The 15426-nt window shown below is 33.8% G+C and overlaps 2 protein-coding genes across 2 annotated transcripts; one reads left to right on the top strand and one right to left on the bottom strand.

Moving 5' to 3' along the window:
* Positions 1–754: 754 nt before the first annotated feature.
* Positions 755–6022, bottom strand: LOC130662865 (dnaJ homolog subfamily C member 25 homolog). The gene is made up of 2 exons (XM_057461806.1): positions 5867–6022; positions 755–2479 (listed from the first exon to the last, which is right to left on the bottom strand). The coding sequence occupies exon 2, from the start codon at positions 2458–2460 to the stop codon at positions 1453–1455; it is 1008 nt and encodes a 335-aa protein (XP_057317789.1). The 5' UTR covers positions 2461–2479; positions 5867–6022; the 3' UTR covers positions 755–1452.
* Positions 6023–6096: 74 nt separating this feature from the next.
* On the top strand, positions 6097–15275 carry LOC130662864 (F-box/LRR-repeat protein 12-like). The gene is made up of 2 exons (XM_057461805.1): positions 6097–13967; positions 15121–15275. The coding sequence occupies exons 1-2, from the start codon at positions 12916–12918 to the stop codon at positions 15143–15145; spliced, it is 1077 nt and encodes a 358-aa protein (XP_057317788.1). The 5' UTR covers positions 6097–12915; the 3' UTR covers positions 15146–15275.
* Positions 15276–15426: the final 151 nt, after the last annotated feature.

The following is a 15426-nucleotide window of genomic DNA, read 5'->3' on the forward strand; positions in this document are numbered from 1 at the left end:
TATTCTTAATATGTCTGAAATTAGAAAACATGCTAAAACTGTGGAAAACGAAGCCTTGAAAATGAAGCCTTGCAGAAGATTTAGGTGGCAAATTAGGTTTAAAAAATAGTTTATTTAAGGAAACAACCACCTCTTCATCAATAAGAGCTAAAGCTAAATTTACACTGAAAACGCAGCTCCTTGCGGCGCGGCACATCGCGGTCTGACTTTTGCAATTGTTTGTTCACAGTAAAATTAAAAATACTTAGTTTTATATTTGTACACATTAGAAAGAAAGAAGTAATTCCAGAATAACAATGAAAAATGCTTTTTAGTATGCGGCAAGGCAAAACGTTGCGGCAACTTTGGATTCGACCCAAGCGTTTTTACCAATAATTATTAAAAATAAAAGGCTGAACAGGCTGACATTATTTGAGTGGTATTTCTTTTCAACTAGCTTTCCAGTTTCTGCCATCGTTTTGGTCACTTGCCACCATTGTTAAATATAACTTAGAATGAAAATAAAGTTGCTGGCAAAAATAATAGTCAACTTTTGAGGAAATCAAAAAAATCTTAGGCCCTGGGGTGAAACTGACCACTCGAAATAGAAGTCATGATAAAACCGTCTTAAAAAAAGTTGAAAATTCCTAGCTTAGTGAAGGTATTTTTTCGCCTCATTCCGGCTTATAAAATAGGCTTTGAAAGACCTGCTTATAGTCACACACTATATATTTTCGTAGTACATTGTTCGGTGGTCACATTAAACAAGCCATAGTTATTGTAAGAAATTTTTATGTCAAAGAAAATTACATAGAAATATATGTATGTATATTTATAAATACAATTTATTTTCCTTTTAAAATTTGCAAAAAAAAAAAAGATTGGGCCTTAAGGAAATATTTCATCATGTAATAGAAAATTATTTCCCTTGCACAACTTTGCCTTATGGTAAACCAAACCTATAGTACTAACTAAAATGTATTTCATTGAATGAATTCCAAATCTAACAAGAAAAGTAGCTACTACTATATTAAACACTTCATATACTCAAAAATAAATTAAAAAAAAAAAAAAAAATTCTGCTGACCAAGATAAATTTTATTTTCGTGGTTCCAAAAAATTTAAATTTCGCGGGTATTAATTTCGCAAATAGTAGTGGAATATTCCGCAGGTACATAATTTTGCAAATTTTCCCACAAAAGCCGCGAAAATTAGTACCATAAAAATACTTTTTTAAAGAAAATTTAACATCGTCGCGATTACTCCTTTTCCGTGATTTAGGAAAATGTTGAAAATTTCGACCTTAAAACAAACAAGCCTCTTAAACCTTTTGGTTACAATTACGAATGTTGGACATCTAGCTCCAAGCTTATTTATTTCGAAGAACTTAATTTCGCGAATAAGACGTTAGAAAATTTCGGAGTACTTATTTTGCAAACCATGTGGTAAAAATATATTGAAAATAATTCTAGTTTATTCTTCCATAAATGTCATTTGTCCAGGTCCTCCTTTCTTCATGTAACGTCTCCACATTTTGTGTCGACCACTTTCTGCCAGCTTTACTCTGTATTCCTCTTCCAGCGCCTCTTTATATTCTTTAAGCTTATCAGCTTTCCATAACTCTTTTTCCATGTAAGATTCTTTGGAATACGAATCTAATGCTACCCAATAATGGGCAGAAAGATTAAGATTTTTATACGTTAAATACTCTTTTTCCTCCTGTCCGAATTCTTGTTTTAAGATCCAGAATTTCCATATCCATCGAGCCATCCATTTGATGTAAATAACAGCATAATACGGTAGACATATAAGTTGAACCCACAAAACATCCATGTATGACGGCTTGCCGTACCCTCCACGGATGTCAATCGAATCTTCTACAACTTCCTTCAGAATGCGCTCTTCTTCTTGTTTGCGTTCTTCTTTACTTTTCTTGTTCTTCGCCTTCTTGTTGTTCTCTTGATACAATCCTTGTCGATGGATAATTTCTAAAGCTTGGTTGCGAAATTTTGGGTTTTGCATGGCATAGCGAACAGCTTCATCGTAACGGTGCATCTTTTGCAAATATTGAAGGACCGACACTATTGTTACGGTAACGGCAAGAACAATACGAACGTCAACCTTTGGTGTCATTCGTCGTTTGTAGTATCGGTAGTAATGGTAGTAGGCTTCCTCAGGATTATCCAACATATAATCGTAATCTTTCCGTTGCTCCTCATCTTTCAGTATTTCATACGCAGTAGCGATTTTTCGAAATTTTACAGCAGCGTCTTCGTCTCCTTTATTAACATCAGGATGGATTTTTCGAGCGAGCTTTCTGTATGCTCGCGACAACTCGCTTTTGGTAGCTTCTCGCGTTATCCCCAACACGTCATAACAATTATCAGTTCCACAATATAGTCCCTCAACGAATGCATTAACAGTTGTCGAACAAGACAAAACAGTCAATAAGACAACGAAAAAGCAACCAAGCACCTTCATCCTGAACGCACCTCACAACCTATATAAAAAGAAAAAGACACTAACAGATAGGGTTAAAGTTAAAAAAAAAGAAATTATTGATATCATTTGCTTGATTAATGATACTTAAAACAATGCAAAAACAAATTACTGTCCTCATTAGCATGCCAATGTGAGAGAAATTAGTGGTTATGTATATAAAAAGACACATGTCGTAATTTGCTTAAGCACATTGAGCATTTATTTACTCCATGAGGAGGAAGTAATTAATGTTAATAAAAACTTGATGATGGAGAAATATTTTTTCTAAAATATGTACACACACGCATATAAGATTATCTATCACTAAAACAATGAAATCAGTTAATATCCTATAAAGACCTTTTGCATATTTTTCTTACAAATTGAGTTTTAGACTAAGAGTCTAAACTAATAATACCTAACAACTCGATTTCATATGAAAAAAATACAAATAAGTGAGTTTGTTTAAAAAAATGCTAAATGTTTTCCTGCGAACTTTTTAATTTGACTTAAAAATGATATTTCACTTTATGTAAGAAAAAACGGATTTTATAAAGTAATACAGTACAATACAGTGATCATTAAACTGGTAGTCAGAGCAGTTGATACCTGTTTAGTTATTGGTAATATAAACTTGACAAGATGGTCAAATTGCTGTGCTGTGTGAAAATTTCTTTAAAAGTAGTCTAATTTTTTTGTTTTTTGCTTGAAATGATAAATTTAAGTTGTGTTCAGGGAAAAGTTTCATGTATATAACATTTTTAATGCCAATTTGTAAAAAAAAAAAAAAAAAAAAAAAAAAATAAATAAGAAGAAGTTAAGTGTATCCTTTTTCTTTAATCACCTGCTTCTTTGAAATAGTTTGCCGATATTGTTTAAAATTGTAAAAGATCAAAAAACGTATCATATTTACATGAGTTTGATTTATTTTGTTATTAAGTTATGTAAAAATTATTTACAACTAAATAAACACAGGAGTACATAGAGAACAAAATATAAAAAAGATCTGCATGCAAATAGACCTTTTAATAAAAATAATTAAATTTGAATGAACAAATATTCGAATAAAATTGCATAATACTAGGGAAAGCCCATTAGGGACATGTTATACTTTATATCTAGTTAACACTATGATCTTAAGATAATTTTAGATCTGAAGATAATTTTACAATCTGAAGATAATTATGCAATCTTACCATAATTTCATACCACATTTTATTTAATTACACATAACTTGATGCCTACATTCGTCTTTCATCAGTGCAACTGTAATGGCTGGTAATGCATAATACTTAAGAATTAAGGGCATTGCATATTTCACATCCACCCTTTTGTTTTTTCAGTAAGAAAAGTCACATTACTGTCTTCTAAATCGAATGCAGCCACCCATGATAGTTATTTTTGCTTGTTTATAGTTTCACTGGATTCATGTTGCGAAAAATTATCTCAGCAAAATTACCTTTAAAGCAACCTGAATTCTTCACTTCTCATTTAAGTGTTTTGATATTAGGCTCTATAAATTTAAAAATTAGGGAAAATCATTATTTTCACTGAGAGTATTTTATCCAATTAAATGTGGCGATGTCACTGAAAAAAAAACACAGGGCTTGGATGGTCTTCTGTGGCACACAACAACATTTTATGCACATATTTATGATTTTCAGACAGTGCATCTGTCAATGATAATAAATATAAGAAAACACTCCTTAGGTTAAATGTCGATGATTTTCAATAAAAATTATATATACCACTCAAGTCATTTAAATCAGTAGAGCGGAAATTAAGGGTTACAGTTTTTTCACATAATAAAAATATTGTGCTCCCCCTTGTGTTAGTAAAAGTTGAGGGAGAAAGTTGCAATTCGCTTTCAAGGAAAATTTTTATTCTGCCAGCCACCCCTATTTTATCAACACAAGACAACCTAAACAAAGCATACATTTGTGATTAGTACAAATATATATGTTAAACTGATACAAAAATAACATTGGTAGAAAACTATCATCACAACCCGAGCAAGAATTACAAAATGTCAAGAGTACACATTTTTTAAATGACTGTATCAGCTCACTTTAGAACAAGAGAAAATATTAGTTTGGGTATTTTGGCCCACATTACCAGAAAGGGGCAGGCTAAAAAAAAACATTTTTAGGATTTTGAACGTTCTTTATCTGTTATTACAGCGTGCACCCATAGTAATATTATTCTGGTCTCTATTTCTCTTGTTTAAAAAATATGAACATAAATGCAGCCTTTCTAATTTAGTTTATTCCATTATGGCAGAACATTGCTGCCATAAAATGATTTTTTTCGGGTATGTCAGCAAACCTGTGTTTGACGTTGGCAATTTTTATTTGTTTTGCCACTGTATGCTCGAATACAAAAATAAGTTAAACTTAAAGAGAAAATTTACAAGCAACTTAAAAACCATGTTGGGAAAAAATTTGCTGTTGTGAATTGAGAACTTTTGTTTACACATAAGCATTTACATCGGCAATTGCTAAAAGCCGTCGTAAATTATAAAGCCTGATATGTGCATTGTTGAATAGGGTTATGTAAGTAAAAGCTGCTTGACCTAAAATGCCAGAGTTTTATAACTACTCCGAAAATGATAAGGCTTCAAGATTTGCAGTGTTAGGGTAGGGAGTTACAAAAGTACAGGGGAAATTTGAAGTATTATAGTTTTGTTTTCTTCAACTGCTGAAATTATTTCATCCTAACAGAATAGAAGATAATTAAACAAATATACACAAGAAGAGTTTCTTCTTAGGTCATCTAGCTAGCTATAGCTAGATTTTAAAACCCCAGATTTTAAATTTTGACATCAACTTTTATGCTAAGGCCAAAATATAATTGGTTAGTTTCACATGACCGACTCACTTTAAAAGGCAAAAGTCGGGTCAGGGAGTCAGTAAATTTGTAAAAAATAAACCAAACAATCCACGAACAATCTTCGACACGTTGATTGTCAAAAATGGAACTTTAAACAGAGGATAAAAATACAGTCGGCATACATTGAAAACAAATAACAAAATTTGGCTAACTTATCGGGAAAATTTTTTTATCCCAACGACGGACTCACTTTTGTATTAGAAAGAACGCTAACCAAACATATTTTCAACAGTGGTCTATAGCTAAGTACTTTCTTATCCACTGTTTATAGTTATCTATAATAGCGGAAAATAAAGAATATATTATGCTTTTATGCGATCAGTAAGTAAGTAATGAGGTAGCTATATATAAGTAACAATTTATTTTGTAACAATTAATGTCTCACAACTACTAGAATTACAGATGGTACAGGGTAACCAGCTACCCTATACCTTGCTATTTTTCTCTGTTCTAAAGGAAAATGCACATAAACATACATAAACATAGTCTAGTTGAAATAAAATAATTGCAGACCAACCTATCAGAACCAGCAAAATGTGCGATGCCTCCTTTAGCTTTGAGAAACCCACACGAAACAGATTCACAATAAAAGTCTTCCCCTTTGCGTTTGGCGCTGGTTAAATTTGAATTTATTTTTTTATGGTTGTCCTTTTGAAAAATAAACAACGGTGAAGAGCATGCTCCACGTGGGGCTTTTTCGGAATATCGGCTTTGTTTTTCGCAGTTTCGAAGTAAAAAATGGCGTCGTAGCTGTTGTATATACAGCGCATGACTGCTAGGCTACGTGTTTTACTTTTACATTTGGTGGTATAGCTAAGCTGTAGCTCAACTAGATACAATATTTTTTTTCACTTTTAAAATAAAAGTCTTTGCTTGGGCCTACCAACAGATAGTTTCATTAAACTTTGCTTTGAGATTTTGTGTTTGGACAGAAATTTCCTTTTTTACTGTCCCTGTCCCTGGGGTGTTGTTGTTGGAAAAACAAAAGTGAACGACAAAGAAATCCAATGAAAGTAGCGCACAGTAGTTAAGCAGGACTTTCTTTTTTTCTCTTCTAGCTATAGGCTCACATTTTTATCGCATATCAATTTTTCCCACTGTTCGCATTTTCCCACTAGTAAACATCTAAAAACACCCCAAATAATTTTGCATCAGCAGAACTGTTCTGCACAGATAATAAACCGTGTCCTGATCAGCAGCTTGCCCCGGTTAAAAACACATAATCAGGACAGGCCTGTTTATGTACGACAGTCTAGTATCATTTGTTGCTTAAAAAATAAAGATGATCAGACTTTACAACAGTCTAATATTATTTGAGACTTATTTTATTCGTGACAAGCAAATAGCCCTGGTAGCAAAGTTGTTGTTGTTCTCAAATGAAACGAAATTTCGTGGAAACTAAATTTAGGAATTCGCAATTTTAATAACTTTTCGCTAAACTTAATTCTCGCTAAACAAGTAATTTAGGTCATCTTCAGAATTCCATTCCTGCGAAAAATAAAAATGAACCCACCCACCGCACAATCCAGTTAGTTTTCAATGGGGTTTTATCATGCAGAGAAAAGTTAAATGCTATTGTTTTTCACGAAGATGTATATGTCACTGGAAATTTAAATTTTGTAAGGGATGCCTTGTACCTGCCTGGCGAACTTATGTGACGCTATATGACTTTGGACGCCATACACCATTCTCCGATTTCAGCGCGATCATAATTTTAAAATGACGTAATCTAATAATGGCGGATTTCGTATGTAAACAAACCCTTAACGTGATCGAACACAGTAAGCGTTACTATTTCTTATGGTAAACAATTAATTAAATAGACCTTTAAATTATTTTAAAATAGTTTTTTAGTAACATATTAACTTTATTTATATGAAAAGATGCAATATGTGTTTAACGAGTCAAGTTGATGTGCTAAATGCCATCAATTTCTCAGCGTCATTTTTGTAAAAATAGTTTTACTACGCTTCTTAATATCAATTTAGAAAGGGTTGCGGAGAGGTTGCCAAGGCAAAGGCATTAAGCACGGCAATGAGACAGGAATAGGAATCAGCAAGGCAGGGGTAGGCAAGGCATGGGAGGCACAGGCAAGGGCATAGTAGTAGGCAGGCACGATAAAAGGCATAGGAAGGGTAGGCAGGGGCAGGAACCTCAACAGAAACTCTCCCCCTACAACTCAAAAATTACGTATAATAATGTACAATACAACAATATAGAAAGGATTGCAGAGTGTGGGACTGCCCCCCCCCCCTAGGTATTCAAGCAAAAATATTTAGTGTTCCTTATTTTGAAAAGATTCCTTGGCAGGACAAACATGTATAATTGCCTTTTCTAAACATGACATTTTTGTGATATGTAAATGAAAGTGGTTATTGTTGCCCTGTCCAGGATTTGAACCTGGATCTCTCATTTTCATGAGTGTCTTAGCCATTAGACCAACAGGGCATATATATGAAAAACTTTACTGGTGCATATGCTTATGGATTTACAGCACATATAGCCATTTAATTCTTCTTGTGGATAATAAAATTCAATTTTTTCTACTAAATAGATGGGGGGACCTGGTGTTGAAAAGTTTGGATAAGGAACTGTATTACCCAATATTAAACATCTGGTGGAGCGATTAATAGGAAACTGTGCCATCATTCATGTGGAGCGCTTTAGTAGAAGCATGCAGTATATCATAAATCGGGTGAAGCACACACACAGCATTAGGGAGTTTTAGGTTAATATATTTTTAAAATACAGTTTACATGTCGTGTCCATCATAGCAAATTTTCTCAAAATGTTTGCGGAAAAACTTAAAATATGAATTGTAATCCACGGTGAGCGCTTAGTACAGGTAAACAATGTCGCACATCCATATATATATTTTCATATATTTCATTTTATTTCGTACAACAAGTTTTCATGACAGTAGGATTAAAAAGCTCTTATTCCAAACTGAACAGAAACCTCAAAAGTATAGCAATAAACTAGGCTAGCTTGGTACTTAAATAGAGCCGGGCTTAAAAGGATTCCTGAATTGAAAATGTTATTTTGTATGTTATAGAGGATAAAAAATGTTAAAAATCTTCCTTCGTTCTCAAGTTTATGTCAGCAAAATTGGTAGTTTTATCACAGCTAAGTAGTTAATTTTATGCTAGCTTTGTATAGCTAGTTTTATGCCAGTTTTACGTTACCTATATATTTACATACTTGCTCTATTTTATGCCAGCTAAAAGCCTTAAAAGTGTTTTTTTTACTGTTGGAAAGGTGAATAATCTTAAAAAACGTAATAAAACAGTACAGCTATCCGCCATCAAACTGTTCAAACTTCTTTAAAAAAGGCAGCAAGTTAGCGTTATATTTCTCACCAGAACGGTGGTTCACACGAACACATTCCTAAAACACGAGTTGTGGAACATGTGTGTGAGCTCCTCCATCTTTCTAGTGCATAATCTTCATTCCCACATACAGAAAAAGCACAACGTCTAACCATGTTTTATATTCGAAGACTGTACGTCGACTGTTGAACACGCTTTGTTTACATACGAAAATGTAGATTAGTGCCGAGGCCCCTCGCGGTAAATATGTATTTTACAGAACAAGCTGAAATCGGAGAATGGTGTATTAGAAATATAACACATTCAGGCCCTAAAGTCCTTGCAAGAAATGAATCAGTTGGTTGGCTGCATTTTTTCCTGAGACTTTTCGTTTAAACTTTTAAAATGCGATCTTAAAAAACATTTCTTTCGCCGCTTTTCGTTTTTAAACTTTTAAAATGCGATTTAAAAAAACCATTTCTATCGTCGCTTTTCCTTTTTAAACTTTTAAAATGCGATCTAAAAAAAAAACCGCTTAATTACTGCAATTATAATTTTCAAAAGAGTTCGTGCAAAATAGATTACTAAAATTGACCTTGCAACCTATTGTGATTAAACAATCGATTGCGTGGGGTCATTGTTTATCAGTGAGGCAATTATTTTCTTAAAGAAACAAAAGCTATCGCAATGTTATTGTTCTGTGTAACTATTCATGCAAGTTTTGCGTCTGCGGTAGATTACATTCAGACTACTGCAGTCTCAGGAGTCCCCAAAATTTATTTCGAGGGCTGCCATCGCACACTACAAAATGGATTTTATAGGTTGATTTTGAAAACTCAATATTTATTTTTCAGGCATGCGATTAATCACAGGCCTGACTGTTTAGGCATGTGCCAAGGCGTGTGCGTGCGATCGCACGCCTCTCCTGAAAAAGACTGTAAAGGGCACGGCTAACATACTTTTGGAGGTCTGAGCATTGTACCATGTCCACAATACTTTTTGATGTAAGAGATCAATGACAGGAAATTATCCAGATGATTTTTGAAGCAAACTTGTAAATGAACTTGAAATATATAAAGGCTGAAAGGGCTGCAAGTTTACATTAAAAAGTGAAGAATGAGATTTGGCTGTGATATAGGATTTTTTGGAAAATAACTTAACTTGTCTGACCGACCAACTTACTTTTGTAGCCAGAAATAATGCTATCCAACCATATTTTGCAAGGATAATATTTTATACAAGGCTGTGAATGTTTGTATACAGACACTGGTTGTTGAAGGTTAAAAAAGCAGAATTATATGGGCAAAATTTTATTATATTATAATTTATATACACAGATTTTTCTAGTTTCTACTTAAGAAAAAATATAGGGTTTTATTCCACGGATATGTGGTGTGAGGGTGAGCTAAAGCAATATTTTAAATTAGATTTGTGCTTTTCGTCAAGTAATTCCTCCACTTTTCAGAACTCCCCTGAATTACTCCTGAAATGCAAATCAATGTTTTCTATTTTGTTGATTTGGCAACAAAAAACAACCCTTAAAGTAAACAGGTGATGTAACAACAATCAAATTGTATCAAATAAACTTAATGCCAAAATATTTTAACAAAGTTTGCTTTTGATAACTTTATATCTGCAATATTATGTTTGATATTATATGCATAATTTTTGAGAAGTTGTAATGTCCTGGTGTTACTATAAACTCCTGCCACTATGGAATTGCTTTATTACAAACATAACATTAAGGTTTCTTTTCTTATGTTTAGAATTGAGACAGACTTTTTGGGGCAAAAGAGTCATGCAACTTTTTTAGCGTATTTGTTGATTTTTTACTCAAAACAGTGCATTTCTGCTATTTCCCCAGCATTGTCTATTCAATCATTAAAAAAGAGTGCACTTTACAGGCCCGGTCGGGAAAATGTACCCCCGCGAGCGCTACATCGCTCACGTATATTAATCTGCATGAGCGATCCACGTGCGATTACAAAAGCTCGTGCAAATTAGTTTGCGTGAGTGGTCAATGAAACATAAAAGTTACGACATGCACATGCTTGATCTGTAAAATAAAACTAAAAATAATCCAGTCGTCGCTGATCAAAAATATCTACAAAAAGGCTCGATCGAGCCCTTAAAATTAGAATTTTTTTACAACTGATTTGCGTCGGCATTGTGTCGGCAATATTTTTTTGTAGTGAAATTGTTCAGCTGGCAATATTTTTCGTCATTCACCTTTTATCAGGGCTAGACCTCTTATTCGATGCACTGATCTCCTAAGACGATGACAAATGAAAATGGAGTGCAAGTCTTATTGACATACCTTCTGGATGGTGAACTTCGTTAGGTTAATAGTTCACTAGGGCATCATTAGGCATCATTAGGTTGTATATCGCAGAAGTCGCCGGTGACATGCTTCGAAAATGCTTGCCAGCAGTACAGTTTAACATGAAGAAAAACTGTACAGGAGACTCAATTGTTAGAGTCTTTGCACAACATCTTTCCTCACAAAACCGAGGGTAGGTCTGACTTATTGCCTGCTGTGTCGTGTGGGAGAAAGAACTTCTGGACTTCTTTTTAATACATTATACAATTTTTTTATTATTATTACGAATCGAATAGAACGCGAAGATGTGTTGGCAGATTTGCTATATTTTTAAAACTTTATTCCACATGTTTTTTCTTTGGTATTACATCACGAGAACATTCGTCTGAAAGCTGTATTAAAGTACAGGGCACCTAACCTCTCCCATGTTCTGGTTATATTTAACTTGCATGGGTGCACACTTTTCTCGCAGTATTCTCTGTGACGATGAAGGCCGGGATGACTTGTGGCATGGTTCCAAATGGTCTTCCGTCTTTCGTTCGAGTCTCAGTGTAATGCACCAGCCAACCATAAGAGTGTCAGCATGAATAAAAGGGGCCGACCTTAATGTTCTCTTTAGCTCATGTTATTCACAATAACACGATTGTTATTCACAAGCTTTGCGTTTTTGGTGGTGTTTATTTAGTAGATTCTCTTAAAATGTGAGAAAAATATATGGTAGGATCTCTAGAAAATTCTGATAAATTCTCTTACGTGAGCGATAAATTGCTCGCGTAAATTTATTGCGCGTGTGTGGGCGTGTGCGCGTGCGATCGCACTAGTCTCCTGACCAGGCCTGACTTTACGTTAATTTCTCCATGATAAATGTACCATTTTTTTCATTTGTTTGTTTGAATATATTGTTGTTTTTGTGTAAGCTTTAAAAATTTGGTTCCATTCAATGTATTTCTTATATAAATGGTCCTTTTTACTTCCGTTTTTAAAAAAAAATAGCTAAGGCTATTTTCCACTATAAGAAAATTTTCAGCACAATTGAACGAACAGGAACAGAAAAGCTTCTGAGCATGTGTACTTAATCTTTATACCATGTGAGTGGAAAATTTTCTTTTTCGTTCCGTTTGGGTAAAAGTAATCGAGTTTTCTTAGTGTTCTATGTTGAGATAATTGACAGGTAGAAAATTCATTGAACCATTAAAATTATTTAATTTTGTGAGAATTCTACAATTTTTCTATTGTATTGAAATACATTAAGTGGATAAAATTTGGCAAGTATTTTCAAATGACCAAAATGGAATATTTGGCGGGGATTTAATTTAGTGAATGATAAATTTTAAAGAATTTGGCGAGGATTTAATTTGGAGAATACAAAAATATATATATTTTGGCGGGGATTTATTTTGGCAAATGACACAAAGTAATGAATTTTTATGTTTTTGAAATGTTTTATAAAAAATAAGAATAAACGTATATATATAAACACAAGATTTGTTATAAAGTTAAAAATTCTATTCTTTATCATCGTCAATAAAAAAAAAAGTTTGTTTTTATGGGAGTAAAAGATTTGTCTTTTCTTAATTAAAAAAAACGTATTTTCTTTTTTAAATCAAATTCGCCAAATTTAATCCTCGCCAAAATTTATCCACTTAGGGTATGTGCAATAATATGAAGTGGAAATTCATTGCTAGCAGAATATTTTATATTTTGTTCTTTTCCCTTCTGTTCTGCGGAAAATTTTCATGAAGTGGAAAACAGCATTTTAGGGAAACAAAACCTGTATGCCAAATGCATGAATTTACAGGTTGAGCATGGCGTTGTGTCCATAACATAGTGTAAATTTTTCCTTTTCAATAGGGTGGGAATGTATGAACAAATGAAATTACTTTATTGGTTTATTATCGCATATTGTTTATTTTAGAAAACATGAAGTGAACGCCAGTCATGTCCAACAAAAAACGCAAATCAGAAATTGGAATCTCCATTTTAGAACACAACAGCAATTGTAAATTGCTTTCTTTTCCTGATCACATTCTGCTGCATATATTTCAATACCTTGACACTGTGTCGCTTGTCAAGTTGGCGTTAGTATCAAAAAGATGTTATCATGTCACTGCAGACGCAAGTCTCACCAAGTTCATAGATCTTCGATCGCACCCGCTCTGCTTAAGAAATCTTTGGAAAGTTCTCAACAGAAGACTGGCTGCTGCAACATTGTCATTCAATGTCCGTGGTATCACACAAGTTCATTCTGTGATGGAAAAACTTACTGTTCCATTTTTAAACCGCCTGAGTGATAAATGTCCGTGCTTGAACTCTCTTAGTCTAGAGCGCTTCGATTTGAGGGAGGTGCCGTTAACTGCACTTAATCAAAATCTCACAAGTCTTTCTCTAAAGGAGTCAATGCTGTCCATGGGTTGGTTCGATGATTTAAAGAATGGATATTCTATGCCGAATTTGAAACATTTAAACTTGCATTCATGTAGTAAAATTTCCAACAACGATCTTCAAACGGTTTCAAATTTGCAGAACGTCGAAACACTGATTCTTTGCAACTGTTTCCGAATTTCTGCAAGAGGTATTCCAAACATACAAGCTCATATGAAGAAGCTGACCCACGTGGATTTTTCTGGCTGTCCAGGTATAAACAACGTTGCGCTGCACTATATGGGCAAGTTACCTTTGAAACACCTTGCATTGCGGTTTTGTCACTTGATAACTACGCATGGAATTAAACTGCTATTTTCGCTGCATGTTGGTGATACACTGAAAGTGTTAGATATTTATAGCTGTCACGAAGTTACAGACGATGCATTGGACATTATAGCCGCTAATGCAACGTGTTTGCATAGATTGGACCTTAGCAGATGCAACAAGTTAACCGTAGATAAAGTAGGCGATTTAAAACAGAACCTTCCAAAGTGTCATGTGTTTTTTGAGTTAGTGACTGAAACATCAGAATGTACTGAAACGAATTTTCAAGCATGTGCCAGAATGTAAGTGTTTCCCTTTATAGATATCAGTTTTGATTTGCAATTACTTTAATGTACAGAAACTTTCACTAATGGCAACACAAAATTTGATGCTCTTGAGAAATTTCGCCAACATTGACTTATAAAAATCACCAAAATTTTAGCTAGGATTAGTTCAATCCTAACCATTGACTATATCTTTTATGCGAACATTCACATTTGCGAATTGAATGCTCTTTGTAAATTTCGCAGTGTGTGAACATTTTTTTATAAGAACATTGCTAAGTGGTAATAATTAGATCCTGACAAATAGTAAAACCATTCTATTTCGCATTAATTTTCGCGCAGTAACAATGTAACCATACTAGTCCGTGGCCTGTTGATAAATCCACAGGTTTGCTCGTCTTTTACATGCTGCATTTCTTGTTTCTCGCTTTTGCAAAACCATTTTGCGCAGAAACAGACAAAATACGAATTAATTTTGGCGCAAATTCTAATTCCTCTACAAGTAACAAGGAAAAAATATTAAAACCAAAATAAAATGTGGACACGATTTCTTTATGCAAACTGCAGAACCAATTATATATACATAATTATATTTATATATGCTTGCAAATGGTAAGACTTTTGTCCGTAAATACAATGTTAATAAAATAGCTTTGTCTCTACGGATTAACAAGCTCTCCTTCAGTTCTAAACTAAAATTAGTATCTACGGTGGAGGGTATACTACCGGACTGGGCGTATCAATTTTCGTGCAAAACATATTGCGTGTATTTTTTGTGCTAAATTTTGCAAACTGTTATGCTGTAAAAGATAATACCTATATTCTGTCTGTGACCCACCCGGTTTCATACTGAAGGACGCACAAAATATTTACATGTACAAAGTAGCAAATGCGATGTATTTTCTATGATTTGGCTGAGATCCCTGCAAATCACTACTTTATGCACGTAAGGAAATATTTCAGTGGGTTTTTCCACAGGTCAACAACTAGTCTCTATAACGATAGCCATACTCTCTTTGTGATAAAGAATAAAGAATATGCCGGAATAGCTATGTGCGAAATATCCTACGTAACACAAATTTGACAATATTTTTAGCGAGCCAGAAAAAAGGTGAAATTAAACGAGCACAGTGTGATGTTTGATTGATATTATTTTCTGTTCTGGATGTAGGGTTTCAAAGATAGAGATAATATGAGAGCGCTGCATTCGATTCCCGACCTTTCAAAAGCGGTAAAAAACTTGACAATGCCGATCTTGACGTATTTAGGGCAGAACATTCATTCGTTGTATTTTTCATCAAATATACAAAATACTCTGACACTGTATTTACAGTTGCGTAAAAGGGATCCAAGTCCCTTTCATTACAGTACTGAATAAATCGTTCAATACACAGTGCGTATTGTTTTTTGCATTCCATTACTCAATCCTTTAATGATGACATCAACCGCCTCTTCTGAAATATTTCGCATTTCAAGG

Source organism: Hydractinia symbiolongicarpus, chromosome 10 (genome assembly GCF_029227915.1).
Source record: "Hydractinia symbiolongicarpus strain clone_291-10 chromosome 10, HSymV2.1, whole genome shotgun sequence".
NCBI lineage: Eukaryota > Metazoa > Cnidaria > Hydrozoa > Anthoathecata > Hydractiniidae > Hydractinia > Hydractinia symbiolongicarpus.